This window comes from Ceratotherium simum, chromosome 28 (assembly GCF_057802395.1).
Source record: "Ceratotherium simum simum isolate JZ-2026a chromosome 28, ASM5780239v1, whole genome shotgun sequence".
NCBI lineage: Eukaryota > Metazoa > Chordata > Mammalia > Perissodactyla > Rhinocerotidae > Ceratotherium > Ceratotherium simum.
Window position 1 is genome coordinate 41,070,510 of NC_141927.1, and position 15,594 is coordinate 41,086,103.

Sequence of the window (15,594 nt, forward strand, 5' to 3'; positions counted from 1 at the left end):
GTCCACTTCCCTGATGGCTCAACCCAGATGCAGAATAAAGTCCCCCGGCTTAACAGGCTAGAATTCAGCCCAGTGCCCGCCCCTGAATTTCCACCTGGAGTAGCGTATGCTTATGGCTTAAGACAGTTAGGACTCATACCAACCACATGGCTAGGATATTCAATTTTGGGAACAACAAATGTCCGCTAGAACAAGACATATAAATGTCTTGGGACATAATATTTTAAATCTAGAAAATCTAGGACATTCTTGAGGCATGATGCATCTTTTTCTGAATTTCAATTTTTGATGGGGTATAAAATGCCATGATTGCTTCTGAAATTGACATATTTGAGAATAAGAGCACATTCTGTGCAGCGTCATTAGGGAAACTCAAAGCAGCTCATATCTAGAAGTGCACATAATATAAATTTCTAGTTGTAAACTGTCAGTTTTATTGCTGGGTTGTTTGTTGCATGGTGGGTGGGTGGTTTGATGTATTTCTTTTTGAACAAATTCTCTGGTTGTGATCTTAGCCCTGTTTCCTCAGATTGCTCATTTTTTATTTGTCAACATCAGATAAGTAATGTTCACATTGCAGACCACTTTTCCTCTCACAGGAGCAGTGCAAGGGCATATCTCAATACAATGCCAGTTGTCACAAGGCAAATCCCCCTCAGAAACAAAGTGGTAAACTATTAATTTATAAGTGGCCGTGATCATAAAAGTACAAAGATAGCAGTTATTACCCTTTTTTCTCCCTAGTGAAAGCAAGGGAGAAATCCCATTAACTTACTTAAAGAAGATTAGTATAAGTCTCAGTCTTACAAGTGAGTCTAGCCTGGTATTCAATGCCATCTCCTTTACAGAAAACGTCACAAAGGTGAGTATATGTCTGGATCTGAGAAGCTAAAATATTGCAGATTAATAGAATTCTTAGGGAAATTTAAGAATTTTCTTTTTTTAGTGGAGTACTGAGTGTTATAATTATGAGTCAAACACTAGAGACCTAAGATGGGTAGTTGTCTAGGCACTCAGTCCCATTAATAATAGAGACATAGTTCTTGCATTGCCATTTGGAATTGCATTTTTTTTTGTGAGGAAGATCAGCCCTGAGCAAATATCCATGCTAATCCTCCTCTTTTTGCTGAGGAAGACCAGCTCTGAGCTAACATCTATGTTAGCTATTGCCAATCCTCCTCCTTTTTTTTTCCCCAAAGCCCCAGTAGATAGTTGTATGTCATAGTTGCACATCCTTCTAGTTGCTGTATGTGGGACGGGGCCTCAGCATGGCCAGAGAAGCGAAGCGTCGGTGCGTGCCCGGGATCCGAACCCGGGCCGCCAGTAGCGGAGCACGCACTTAACCGCTAAGCCACGGGGCCAGCCCTGGAATTGCATTTTTTATGAGATGATGAAAGAGGGCTAAGTAGCTCTGGATTTTAATCTGTAAATGATGACATGTGCTTTTGGAGGAATGAGAAGCTTAGCAACAGGATCCTTTGAATCACATTTTAAATAGATGATTGAAAAGAATTAGAGCCATACCTGAGAAGGCAGAATAAACAGCCAGTCAGGTGACTTGACATGACCCCCTGTCCCTAAATCCCTCCTTATGCCTGAAACATCTGCTGTGATGAGGGTCACTGCTTTGGGTTAAGGTATTGTCTACAGGAAAAGGGCAAATGCTCAGAGTGATAAAAGAGTAAAATTAGGGAAGGCCTGGACTGGGAGTTAGGAAGCCGTTTTAGCCTTACCTTATGTGCTGTTACATAGTTCTCTCTGGACCTCAGTTTTCTGGCCATAAAAATGAGAAGGGGTTGGTTGAACTAACCTATAAGGTCCCTTCCAGCTCTCTATTTTTAAGGAGAGTGACATATTAACACCAATTAGTTGATTAGATCAATCACTCTCATGAAGATCCCTAAGGGTGTTAAACATCGAACAAGAACATTTCGATTTGGGGATGTCAGAGGATCTAGACCAGGACTATCCAACAGAGATGTAATGCAAACCTCATATGTAATTTTAAATTTTCCAGTAGCTACCTTTCAAAATTAAAGGAAACAGGTAGAATTAATTGTAATGAGATTTTTCAAATTTAACACAATATATCCAAAATGTTATCATTTCACCATGTAATCTGTATAAAATATGATGATATTTTACATTCTTTTTATCTTACTAAGTCTTCACAGTTTGGTGTGTTTTGTATTTAGAGTGTGTCTCAGTGCAGACTAGCCATGTTGCACGTGCTCTGTGGCCGCGCGAGGCTGGTGGCTCCGGTACTGGCCAGCACGTGTGTAGACTGTGCCGTCTGCTTAAAAGTCAGTCGGGGGTTGGAAGACTTGATAACAGGCCTGGGGACCCAGGTTTTATACTTAATTTAAGAGGTGGGAGCTGAGCTAACATGCACCTGTTGTGCTCCTGCAAGGCTTTACAGAGGTTTGCAGATGGTGTCCACTCTGATTTAGCAGTGCCTCTGTGGTACCAGATGTTTAATGTTTTGACTATTATTTCTAGGTGGGCATACAATAAAGAGGAGGCCCACCTGGTGTGAGTGATGAGTGATGTCGACTGTAGCCTTGTCATATGCTTTTTGACATCAGTAACTTGTGAGATAGGAGCAAACCAAATACGTTTCCCTCACAAAGAAAGTTCTCATGCAAACAATGTGAACCACCTCCTTCCAGGTGCCCTGAGACCTTTTGGTAAGTGACCCTCCCCATCTGTTAGTTTTGCTGACTGTTAGGGCCAAATCCTTTTCTGGGCTAACTCTGGAATCAGAACAATGAAAGGAGTGTTTTTTTTGTTTTTGTCTTATTTTCACTGAGTACTTTATCTCTGTCTAACTACATTAGGTTTCTTCCTACTATTTTCTCGAAGAATCTGCGTGCTTTTGATGTAAGAGTTTTAAAAACTTGTTTAAGAATCTGATCTGAGATGAAGAGGCTTTTTGCGAGGAGCAGGCTATTGAGGTTCTTTTGGTGTATCTACTTCAAAATTGAGCAATAGACTTATAATGAAAATTTAAAATGTTTTCAAAATTCTTTTGCCTAGAAATATTAGAGAAAAAAATCATATAGAAACCAAGAGATGTTTGCTGTAAGAATTCTTGGCACAGCATTCATTGGAGGGCTGGAAATTGGCTCCACTCGCATCATAGCCTTCTTGCAGGAGCACTCAGCAGCTGTCTACCTGTGTCCCTCCTTGAGGCGTGGCTCATATACACACACACACACACACACACACACGTACAGGGTACTTGCACAGTAGGTTTCTTCCCCGACCAGACAGAGCCTTTGGCAAAATTGTGAAATAAATAAATCATGGCTGGTTTTCCCATTTCCCTTCAGTGCCCTGTTTCCCACTTACTGGCGCAGCTTTCCCTCCCAAGGATCAGTATTGCGCCTTTTTCCATATATCTTGCTTCAAGTAGCTCTCACCTGCTTGGAGAATCCTGGAATGTTTACAGCTGCAAAGTGGCCCCATCCCTTCATTCTGCCCATGTGGAACCTGAGACCTAGAGGAAGTTAAGGTTTGGTTGCTCAATCTTCTGACTCCACAGGTTGGAAGATGCTTTAGCAAGACAGTCTCAAAATTAGACACAGAACTGGTAAGATAGTAGCTTATGGTACTTCCCACTTAAAGGGACATTTGAACTGGTAACACAGAAGGTGTAAAACTGCTTTAAGCTCAAAACCAATCAGTAAATCTTGGGGCTGAAATGTCATGGGAGATCAGTGGGGAAGGTAGTTTAGACCAAAGGTCTTTCAAAGCCTCCTCAAATCCTACTTTAAAAATTTCTTGGGAAGACTGACTCTGCCCCCTTATGACTGTCATTGGCCTTTTTGGAGCTGTGAGTCTGTGACCAGCTGTAGTGAAGAAGTGCAGGAACGTGCTTCTGAGGGATCCCCTGTAGGACTTTAGGGAAGCCCAATACAAGCAGAAGTGTAAACAAAATATAAACTGAGAGATGAAGAGCATGACCTGTATAAAAATGTTGTCACAACAAACTAAAATTTTGTTCTAGATGTGAGTTCCATGAGGGAATATTCAGTGAGAGACAAACTTTTATCCCACAGAGTTAAATTTAGCCTCTTATCCAGATAGTAATATTTCTCCAGCTCAAATTAGTTATTTTGGGTATGTAGAAACTTAACTTCATATCTCTGTGTTTCAAAGGACAGTTTTTTTCCCATTTTGCTGAACAGCAGACTTTTTAATCCCATTAATCCAATCCAGGTGGGTTTTCTTTGTGAGTTAATTTTATACTTGGCTGTTGTCAAAACCCTCACACAAGGCCGGGCTGGGCGGGGCCGCTGGGAACAGGAGTGACCAGCCTCCGGAGCCAGAAGCCTGTGGGGGACACATCTTTGCAGGATTGCCTCATTGGTGAGGTGGAACTGGACGATTCATTTCTTGAATTTTCCACCTAGAAAACAAAATGTGTACTATTTTCTAAGTGAGCTTTGTGGACTTGTAAATAAATAATTTTGAGTTTAATTTTTAAAAGAGATAAAAATCTGGATCCTGATACAGACCGGGTTTGTAGAAAGGGTTTGAGAGCCAGAGAAACAACATGTGAAGAATGAGAGAGCTAGGAGTGTTTGAAAATTAGTTCTCAGGGAGAGTCAGGGAGAGCCCTCCTTAAGAACACACGTCCTGTTCTTCTCCACAAAGATGGCGATGTTGCCCTGCAAAGGTGGACGTGCACGGGGATCTGCAGCTCAGTCCTGGCCGCCCGGTGGGCTCTGAGGAGGGCAGGAACAGGACCAGGAGGGGGTCCACTGATGGCCCTTCAGCTCCCCTTCCTCTCTGAAGGGCCTGAGGGAGGGCTCTTTAGGGGCAGTGGGGTAGGGCTGAGTTGCACCTGGCAAAGACCAGCTGCCATAGGAGCATCTGGGCAGGGAGGCGGGGGCAGCAGAATGGAGACAACGAAGCTCTCAAAGCACTTTCTACAAACTCGGTCCTTTTTGTCTGTATTAGAGCTTTTTTACTTCTTCCGCTTATATCATTATACAAAAGTAAGCTTTTTATTTTAAGGATTTTTTAAAAAATTTAAGTCACAAAGTTCGTTTAGAGAACAGTAGAGCAGAAAGGTAGACTGAAATGGAAGAATGGAATTCACGCTTCCTCAGGTTTTCCCAGAAAGCCACAAATACAAACTATACAAACTGAAAATGTGTGTATTTGCTATATTTAGGCAATGGGTTACCACTGCATGCTGAAGCCTGATATGGGCATAGCATAGGAAAAAACTTTAAAATTTTCTTTTAAAAATGTAAATCCCAGCATAGCATTCAGATAAAAACTTATAGAAATCTCTGTTTTGAATGTCATTTCTTTCTTAAGTTAGTAGGTAGTGGTGGGTGAACAACCGGTCAAGGAGCAAGTCTCTGCAAATCAGTTCTGCCATCATCGCACAGAACGCAGAATGGAGATGAGCACAGTCTTGATTTGAATAAGTAGTTACTTCAACAGCTCCTTCTTGTTTTGTTTCCTTGTTTTTTATTTTTTGTTTTGCTTCTTTGTTTTCTGGTGTAGAGATGCTAGGAGGAAAAAGTGTTTTACTGTGTGTATGACATTATTGGTTTTCTTCTCATTTCATTTTAAGGTAGCCCTTTACCACTGTCTGCACAAGAAAGGGAAATGTCAGGAGGAAGTGTATTCAGGTTTTGATTGCTAGAGCAGAAAGGTCTGAATGCAAATGGCAGTACTCAGTTAAAATTGCCACTGCAGTTGTATTTTCATTCAGGTTGTAACTGTTGTATTCATGTATCAGAGGTCAAAAGGAGATAGTGTTCTATTAAATGAAATAAAAACTGGTATGCAGGGGGCTGGCCCAGTGGCGTAGTGCTTGGGTTTGCACGCTCCGCTTCAGTTGCCCGGGGTTTGCAGGTTTGGATCCCAGGCACAGACCTACACACTGCTCATCAAGCCATGCTGTGGTGGCGTCCCATATATAAAGTAAAGGAGGAGTGGTGCAGATGTTAGCTCAGGGACAGTCTTCCTCAAGCAAAAAGAGGAAGATTGGTAATAGGTACTAAGGGCTAATCTTCCTCACCAAAAAAACCCCAAGAAAATGGTATGCAGGGCACAAGGGAAAAGAAACTGCTCAGTCAGATGCATGTACATTTGTATGTGGATGTGATTAAACTTCTTTTCAAATAATACCAATTGTTGTATAGGGGAGGAAAACTTTTCCCTTCTTCCCTTCTAGGTTCTTTGACAGGTCTAATAATTAAATTGACATAAGATACATTAACAGGAGAAAAATAAATTTAATTTCATATGTATAGGAGCCTATGAAAATACGAGACTCAAAGCAGGCAGTTTTTATACCTTTTAGACAAAGAAACAATAAATTTGTGAAGAGTTGACAAAACAAAGGGGTTTGTGCTTGGGGTAGCAAATTAGTGAAGAAGTAACAGTGTCTGTTTATACAGCCTTCTTGACCTTGAATTCCCTATCTCTGGTGATAAGGATGCCTTCTGTCGTCCTGGTGCAGGGAGGGTAGCTGCACATGGGAGATTTATTTCCTGCTTTCAGGGGGATAAAGGAGGGGCAAAATGTCTTTCTTGCACCTGCTGTTTCTTAAGTAACTTTCATTCAAAGTAATCAATATGCCACAGTGGCATATTTCAGGGTGACGTATTTTGCCTCCTTCAGTTGTGTTTTTTTTAGGAAGCAATTAACATTCAACCCAAGCAGCAGCTTGCTTGGCCTTAAACAGTATTTTTCATTCCTCCCAGTAGGCATTGCTGCTACTGAAGAGGGATATTTTTTCTACATATTTGAGATGTATTTTTATAGGTAATTGAAGACCAACTTAATAAATTAATATAGCAAAAGAAAAATGTAATAAGGAGTTACAGAGTGAAGAAAAACTTTAGGAGAAAAAGAAGCTATTAAGCATTTGAAGTGTCTTTGGCTCTTGTTGACAATAGAAGGCTTCGTGAAAATAGCAAATCTTAAGAAGGAAATGAAGGGAGAGAGCTTGCTGAGTGGACAGAGCAACAAAGACAACGTTCAGATGTTTATCTCCAGAGTGGCTACTGCTTGGATTTGGTAAAATCCCATCTCAAGTTTTTTTTCTGATCACGGAATTAGATTATGCGGTTATACTGCTAGAAATCTATTCACATTGTTGGAGAATTCCTAAGGAAGGAAGCTGAACATACAGCTCTGAAATTTTTTACAATTGATCTGAGAATGAATCAGCAGAGACTAAGACAAAAAGTTTAATAACATGACCAAAGGCAGCAAATTGTCCCTGAGGCATATCTTATTCTCACACTCTCTTTGCCCTTCTTAATGCAAGACACGTACCTGCACGGGCTACATAATGAAGACTGAGTCATGATTCAGGAAAAGGGATTAACGCCATGCTTATTGGCCAGCGTCAGCGTCAGCACCAGGCCCCAGACCCCAGGCTGTCCCTTTCACTGCCGTGATGCTTCTCACAGACTCATTGTGACCTCCCATCTCGTTTTTAACATGTTCTGTCTGGAGCCGTGGTAATTCTTGCGTAGTGATTACTTTGTGGCATGAAATTATATTAACTAAAACATTTAAATTTTTTGTTGTTTTTTCTTCCCTTTTTACCATCTGGTTGTGAACATTATTGTCAGAACGAAGGTATAAACCTTCAATATTGTTATTATTTATTTGTTTAATATCAGCAGCAGATTCCCTCATGTATTAATATTGATGAGGCTACTTCCCTCTGACCCAGGGAGCTTAGAATCATAGGTTACTATTGAAGTATTTACCCAAGGGTAAAGGTGATCCTGATATATTACATGTAAATTACCTAATGATCAGGCAGAGGAATTCAGATATAAATAACCATTGACAAATCCTTATCTTTTTAATGGATGTTTTTGTTAGAAGGTAAATTTAGAAGCCACTCTTCATGACAGAATGAGATCGAGTAACCATCCAAATGAACTACCATAGTCCACATACAGTGGTCCAGTTTCTCACTTTATTTTTAAGGTCAAAGTAGGTAATAAAACTTGGTCTTCATTTACTACTACATAAGAGATGCTCACAAAATGTCTCTGTTTTACGAACCACAAAAGTAAGGTATAAGCTACTTTTCTTCCTCTGTAAAGACAGGAAGGCTTAAGCACGCAGCCTGCCCCTCAGTGCGCTGTGCAGGGTTTGCCGTGCATGCGTTTTGACAGCTGTGGTCGAGTGGATGTGGATGTGGGCAGGATATGGAAAAGTCTTTGCTGAGTGGTGGCTAAAGCCTCAGTGCTACCACACAGAATCAGACCTTAGTGTTTTTGTGGAAAACATGGGAATGGTGGAACACTGAAGATTAAAGTGTGTACCCGAGGTTAATGACTGAGGAACTCATCAGGCATCGACCTCTACATCTATATCCATGTTATTTTTATTTTTCTAGAATTTGCCATATTGAGAGTTCAAAGTATGTTTTCTGCTAGATGTGAGAAATTTTATTTTTTCGTATTTATGTTCTTTCTTTCCATTCATACATTCAGCAAATGTTTATTCAGTGTGTACTGTGTGTTCTCTGTGCTGAGGATACTTTAGTAAAGAAAAACAAAGTGCTTCCCCTCATGTGAGTGCATCTGGTATTGGCAGGGGGAAGATAAACAAGACTTTGTAGTGAGTAAAGAAGACTTTGTAGTGAGTAAAGTGTGAGGCTGGTAGTGAGAAGTGCGGAGGAGAAAAATAAAGTGGTAAACATCGATAAGAGTAGGTGTTATAATTTTCGATTTGGATGGCCAGGGGAAGGCCTCAGTATACAGGTGACATTTTTTTGAAGACAGAAAGAGGTGAAGGAGGGCTGGGAATAAATCCTGTGGATTCTTGGGGGAGGTGTTTTTTGGCATCGAACAGCAAGCAGCAAAGGTCCTAGAGAGGATGAGCGTTCAAGGAGAGCGGGAGGCAGAGCGGCTGGCGACATTGAGCACTGGGAGAAGACGGAGAGATGAGACCCGAGAAAGGTTGGCACAAATTATTAGGGGTTTCTAGGCCATTGTTAGGATTTGGGGTTTGGAAGGACTTTTAAAGATGAGAAGCCATTGGAACATTTTGAGCAGAGATGACAGGCTGTAACTTACCTTTTAACATATGACTCTCTTTTGGAAAGAGTGTGCGTGGAGGGAAAGAGGGAAGCCGGGAGACCAGTTAGGCGGCTATCCAGGCACAAAATGCTGGTGCTTGGTCCAGCCTGAAGTGGTGGAGGCAGTGAGAAGTGGTGTGAGTCTGACACATGTTCTGAGAAACAGGAGTTCCTGACAGAATGGATGTGGGGAATTGGAGAAGGAGAAGACTCAAAGAGTGAAGTTTTTATTGTCAAATTTCCTTCTTCAGGATTTTAGAAGTGTCTGTAGCATGCTCCGTAAATACTAGATCCAGAAACTGGTATAGAACTCTCAGTTTTTGTGAACTCTTAGAATCTCTTCGATATCCTACATGTTGTAGGCTTATGGGGAGGAACCGAGGGAACTGTACTCCAGTGCCCATAGAGATTAAGCAGTTGATATAAACTATTAATAAAATAATAAAATAGCCATTGATTTAATATTCATTATGTAACCACAGAGTGGCCTATAGGGGAATAATGTCCATCAATAATTTGTCAAATATTCAGAGAAAACCCAGCAAAGCTACATGACACCAAAGCCTGTTAGTCAAGCATATTTTTTTCCTAAATAAAATTAAGACAGGAGGAGCATGTACAACTCAATTGGGATATGTCTTTTATGAGTGAGACTAAGCTGAGTGTTGACCATTTTATTAGTTAAGAATGCTTTTGGCAGGGCCGGCCCGGTGGCTCAGCGGTTAAGTGCGTGCGCTCCGCTACTGGCGGCCCGGGTTCGGATCCCGGGTGTGCATCAACGCACCGCTTCTCCGGCCATGCTGAGGCAGCGTCCCACATACAGCAACTAGAAGGATGTGCAACTAACTGCTTGGGCTTTGGGGGCAAAAAGGAGGAGGATTGGCAATTGATGTTAGCTCAGGGCCGGTCTTCCTCAGCAAAAAGAGGAGGATTGGCTTGGATGTTAGCTCAGGGCTGGTCTTCCTCACAAAAAAAAAAAAAAAGAATGCTTTTGGCTACAAATAACAGAAACTTGACTAAGTGTTTAAACACTGTAAATATTCTTTATCTCACTTAAGAAAACTGGAGGTGAATGGTTACTGGCTGCTAAGTGTTGCCATCAAGGATCTATGATCTATCTAAATTTCTAATTTGCTATCCTTAGCACACTGGCTTTTTTGTTTTCATGCCTGTCATTTCGTGGTCTCAAAATGGCTACCAGAGCTCCAGACATTCTGTCCACCACCTTCTATCAGGATAGCAGAAGCTGTCACAGAAATACCCTCGTCGACTTCTACTTAACATGTCATTGGCCAAATCTAGGCCACATGGCTACAAGGTTGACTGGCAGAGGGGGTAAGGGTTATCATGTCTGGTTGAAACCATGCTGTCTGTCCTGGGGCTAGGCACATTGACATCCTCAATAAAAATCACAGTCCCGTTAGCGTGAAAGAGGCTGCTAGGGAAGCAGCATACAGTGTCTGCACAGTGTCAGACTCCACCTTCCTTGGCCAAGATTGACCTTTTGAACATGATCTGAGCTGGTGCATCAGATATTTAACATGTGCTTTACAAATAACACTTGCTGCTGCTGCTGCTTCGCTTTTCCTTACACACCAGCTTTAACTTAAAACTTAAATTTCACAATTGGGCTTAGAAAAAAAGATAAGAATCATGTCTTCTCTGAAAGGAAGAAAGGAAAGAAAACCTCCCAAAGATTCCACATGGTTGCATAGTTAGGAAGAAATATGACTTTCCCATCCTCAAAACAGGAGAGCACAAGGAGATGTCAATGAAGAAGGGCTGTTCAAGTTGCTCTTCAGGCTTCACTCAGAGCTGTTTTTCTGTACTCAGAGCAATCTTTTTTTGTTTTGCCCGGAAGCCTCTGGATAGAGATTCACGTTATTTCACGTTATTTGGATGAGTCTGTAATCCCAGAAGGGCATGGCTGAAAGCAATACCCACTGAACAGTTCTGAGATTTAGGATACATCTTCCTAAAATAGTTTGAAGAGGCATTTGGTTTGGTTTCAGAGAATGGCAGAAAGCAAAGCTCTGTCACTGGGTGTCATAACCTCTGCCCTTGAAAGCCTTTTCAACTCAGAAGAAAGCACAGCCACTTGGAAGTTCATAAACCCACCCAGATTTCCTTTTCCTTATTTCTCTTAACGGCAACTGAGCACCCCTCGCTTCCGGCCCCCTTTCACCTTTGCTTTGTCTTTTCTTTTCTTCTGATGACTCCTGTAGTGGCGTTCCTCTGTGCATGACTTTTGTTTGTTGATTGGCACACTGATGTAATTTATTTGAGACAACAGCTTTGCAGCTGGAGCTATAGAATGAGTGGATGAAATGGTTTTCCTTCATGTATTTTTCAGATGAATTTTCCTGGTGGTGTCAGTTTCTTCAAAGACTAGTAGAAAACTGGCCTTATCACCTTCTCTCCTTTTGTCCCCTTTCAAGTCACGTCAAAAAATTGTCCTTCATACCCCTTTCACTGTGTAGATGCCCCAGCTTCATGAAATAGTGTGCCTTACACTGGTTTTCTAAATGTGTTTTTAAACTGCCTTTAGATCGTCTTACTAAACCTTGTTCATATTGGGAGTAGTCTTTTCCTGCATTTTAATCTTGTCACCAAGGCAGATTAGAGACAAATTAATTAATAAATTCCTAGAATGAATAGAATTTTAGAACTAGTATGCCCTGTGGATACCGTCTGGTTCAATCCTCTGATTTCACTGATGCACAGAGTGAAGTGTAATACCGATGACATATTTTTTCATTAGCAAATGCCCTTATTAAACCCTTATGTAGCTTTCTGAAATAAGCTTAGTCTTTTATTCTTTTACTTTGTTACTTCTTTATTAAAATTGGAATGTGCATCAATTAGTAATGCTTTCAGCTGCAATAAACAGTACCTGATGAACAGGGGCTTAACCCCTAAGGGTATTTATTATTCATACTTAACAAGATATTCAGAGATAGTAGGGAATCTTAGATTTGGATCCAGCTTACTGTGTCATCAAGAACCCAGGCTCTTTCTGTCTTTCCATTTTTTCTCAGGCCTAGCCTGTTGTCCTTTGTCTTCATAGCTGCTGCCCCCATGTCACAGGGTGCAGCTTTAGGAAACACATCCATGTCAAGGAAGGAGTAAGAGTGAGAGGCTTCTCCTCTAAAGCCTGTCCCTTTAATCAGAAAGCAAAATCACTTTCCCAGAAGCCCCCGAATAGACTTCTCTTTATATCTCATTGGCCAGAATATCACATGGCCCATCTTAGCTGCAAGAGGGGCTGGGGAAATATTTGGGTTTTATCAACCTTTGTAGTGGGAGGGACATAAGAGAAGAGGAGGTTGAGAATGGCTTTTGATTGGCCAAACCAACAGTGTCTGTCAGAGTAGTCATCCTAAAATATACATTCATGTCTATATTTTCATTTCCAGGGAGGAAATATAGCTTAAGAGCATGGGTTCTAGAGTCAGATTTCCTGAATTCAAAATCCCAGCTTCACTTCTTTGCTAACTCGGACTTTGGATTTCTCTCTGCCTGTATTTCCTTTACTGTAAAATGGGATTAATAATGTACCAATTGTATATGCTTACTGTATTAATGACGTGAAGTTAGCATGTGGGCACTCCATAAATGTTGTCATCGCCCTCAGCCAAAGCTTAGCACCCCCAACACCGCCCACACCCAGAGCAAGCTTCACGGCCAGCCGCTTTTCCCACTTTGGAACAAAACAACTTGAAAGAGTAGCTTCAAGTAGCTTCAACTTCGTAATTACTAAATTAAAACTGAGATAGACAAAATCTCAATCGGACTAGAAAAATCCCTAAAAGATTTATAGTCATAAGAGAATTTGCCTGCCTTTCTTGGGACAATTTATAACGGCCATGTTCTTTTATTTAGAAATAAAACACTTTAGGCCTTCTATAAATCCTTCATGTGTTGAAGCAGTGGGGTGAAAGACTTATTTTAACTGGAATCCATCAATTCAAGAATCTGAGACTCTTCTGTAACTTGCTATATATAATACTTCTATAGACTGACTCAGATAGAAACTTAAAAAAAAAAAAACCAGCACCAATTAGGGTTAGAGAAAGAAATCTCTGCAGTGTTCTTCTCAGTTAGGCAGGAGAATCCAGGAGCTGTTTAAAACATAGTAAATACTCAACAAATAGTTGATGATGAAAAAAATTTTGTAGAATGAGAAAGGCATCAGAAAATAATTTGAAGTTTTGCAGGACACCATAGTACTCTGACAATTTGGTAATCCTAGCAGAAAAGCTGGATTTTGGGGGGGAACCCAGAGCAGCTTCTAGAAAGTGTTGTGGTCTTGTAGGGGACTGGCGAGTAGCATCATCATAGACTGGTTCCTCAAGGTGAGTCTTTGGAGAGTTATAGGAGCAGGAAAGAGAGTAAACAACCACGTCCAAGTGAGGTTCAAGTGTGGCCAAGGTCATGAAGGGAAGCTCACAGGGCCACAGCACTGAGCCTCAAGAGCCGTCCAGTAGCCAAAAACCAGAGGTCACAGCTCCCCCAGCTTACACCCTTCCTGTGCCCGAGAGTTCAGGAAGCGTAATTCCTCCATCTAATAGCCAGTAATTCCAAGGTGACGCTCCTTCAGAATGCAGAACAAACAAGAACAAAAATTCTGTCTTTATTTCTTATCTAAATAAATGAATCCATCAGTCAGTCTCCTGTAGCTGTTGCCCACTTTGGGGAATGAAGTCAAGTCTTCAACAGCAGTCATATTCCCCAAGAAGCTAACACACAGGTGTGTCACACATATGCATTTGTGAACAGTACACTGACGACCATTCTTCCCTGCCTTTCCCTCCAGAAAACCCGTTATGAAGTATACGTCAGCATCCTGAAAGAGGGAGGCAGGGAGCTCCTGAGCAACAGTGACAGTGAGGCCACAGGACTGAAGAAGTCGCATTCGAGTCCTTCGCTGAACCCAGACTCATCTCCCGTCACTGCCAAGGTCAAGCGTAACGTGTCCGAGAGGAAAGATCACCGACCTGAAACACCAAGCATTAAGCAAAAAGTTACTTAGAATCCACCTGGGACCAGGAAGTGCTGGTCATGGAGAAAATAGAGTTTTTCAAGATCTTTCTGGTAAATCCATGAATATATTTAAAACAAAAAGTCTGTGACTAAATGGTGCATTAGTAACCTTTTCTATTGTATATTTTTGTTAGTTTCTGTACAGATTGTCTCTTTGCTCTTGATTTCTTTGCTTTGATGATTTTTGCTACTTGATAACTAATGCACCTTTTTTGTGAGGGGGAGGGGATCCTGATTTCAGAATGAATTCTGTATCACTTCTCCTTTGGTTTTCTCTTGTTTGCACTCTGCTCAGTTGTTTTCTGTATTCTCAAATCGGCTGTTACACTTTTTTTAAGGTTAAAAAATTTAATCCATTGTGAAACACTTAACTGGACAAACTTTGTAGTTTAGTAAATTCTAGCCAGTTAATGTAAACCTTTATATGTAAAATCCGACCCAGTCACAGAGGTAGAATTGAGCACTCACGGAAGTTCAGTTAAGAATTAGAGTTCAGGAACCGCGAGTTCCACTGGGATGCAGCGCTGAGTGCATCTTAGCACTTACTGTTGGGTTCTGACCTGCTGGAAGCAGGGAGGGGTGTGAAGACCGCAGGATGGGGGAGCTTAGGAGGCGCATCAGCTTGCTGGAAGTGTTGATTCCATTTTCCATTTCAGCCAAGCAAGGAAAGAGGAAGTGGAATCTTTTTGCCGTTGAAGGTTGCAGGAAGATGACACCAAGTTCCTTTTGTTCTCTAAGGGATAGTGGGATGCTCCACCACTGGGCGTGTGTTTGGTCTGCAGGAAGTTGTTACCTCACTCCCACAGGGTCTGGACTAGGAATCCAGAATCATTTCTGTCCTCAGTACCCTGCCATCCAGGAATTAGGTTCTTTTTTATATATAGGCATGGTGTTATCTCCTGGTTGTAAGAATATTGGGGTCTTCCTAACACAATAATGTGGGAAATGGAACCCCTTTTGTTCTTTCCTTAATCGGAATAAAATAAGAAAGGAAAAAGTAGCTGCAGTTGTCTGGCAATGGAACATTGATTCTTTAAAATAAATCTGAAAGTAAAAAGTAACTTGAATGAATTATGGTTGGCAAACTGAGAAATCTGCTGTTGCATATGCAGAGTTACTTAGTTTATTCTTCTTTCAGCCTCTTTGATAGCCACTTCACTCTGCTACTACTGAACTTTCTCCTAAAAATAAATATTTTAAATCATTTATTTATGTCTCCTCAAAATAGTTCTGTTAACCTTACAGTCAGGAGTCTGTTCGAATGAGGGTCCCTTTGAAATTCAGGGTGACAAACAGAACATTCTCTTGTAGAGGAAGAGTGAAAATTGAGCCCACAGTGAGTGAGAACTTTCTGATTATGAAACCTTGAAACTTGGTGATCCTTAAAGCTGTAATCTCCACAACTTCGGAACTAATGGAATCACTTTGAATACTCTTTTTCCCTCCCACAGAAATTTCCTCAGTTCCACTCAGTT

General features: G+C 41.2%; 1 protein-coding gene across 6 annotated transcripts in view; it reads left to right on the plus strand.

Annotated features, from left to right (window-relative positions):
* PSD3 (pleckstrin and Sec7 domain containing 3) overlaps positions 1–15,327 on the plus strand; it is a 453,546-nt gene extending 438,219 nt beyond the window's left edge. For all 6 annotated transcript variants that reach the window (XM_087418635.1, XM_087418634.1, XM_087418636.1 and 3 more), the window contains one exon: positions 13,893–15,327. In XM_087418635.1, coding sequence (XP_087274761.1) covers positions 13,893–14,108 — 216 coding nt within the window. In that variant the 3' untranslated portion in view covers positions 14,109–15,327. The remainder of the gene's footprint in view (positions 1–13,892) is intronic.
* The last annotated feature ends 267 nt before the right edge of the window (positions 15,328–15,594 follow it).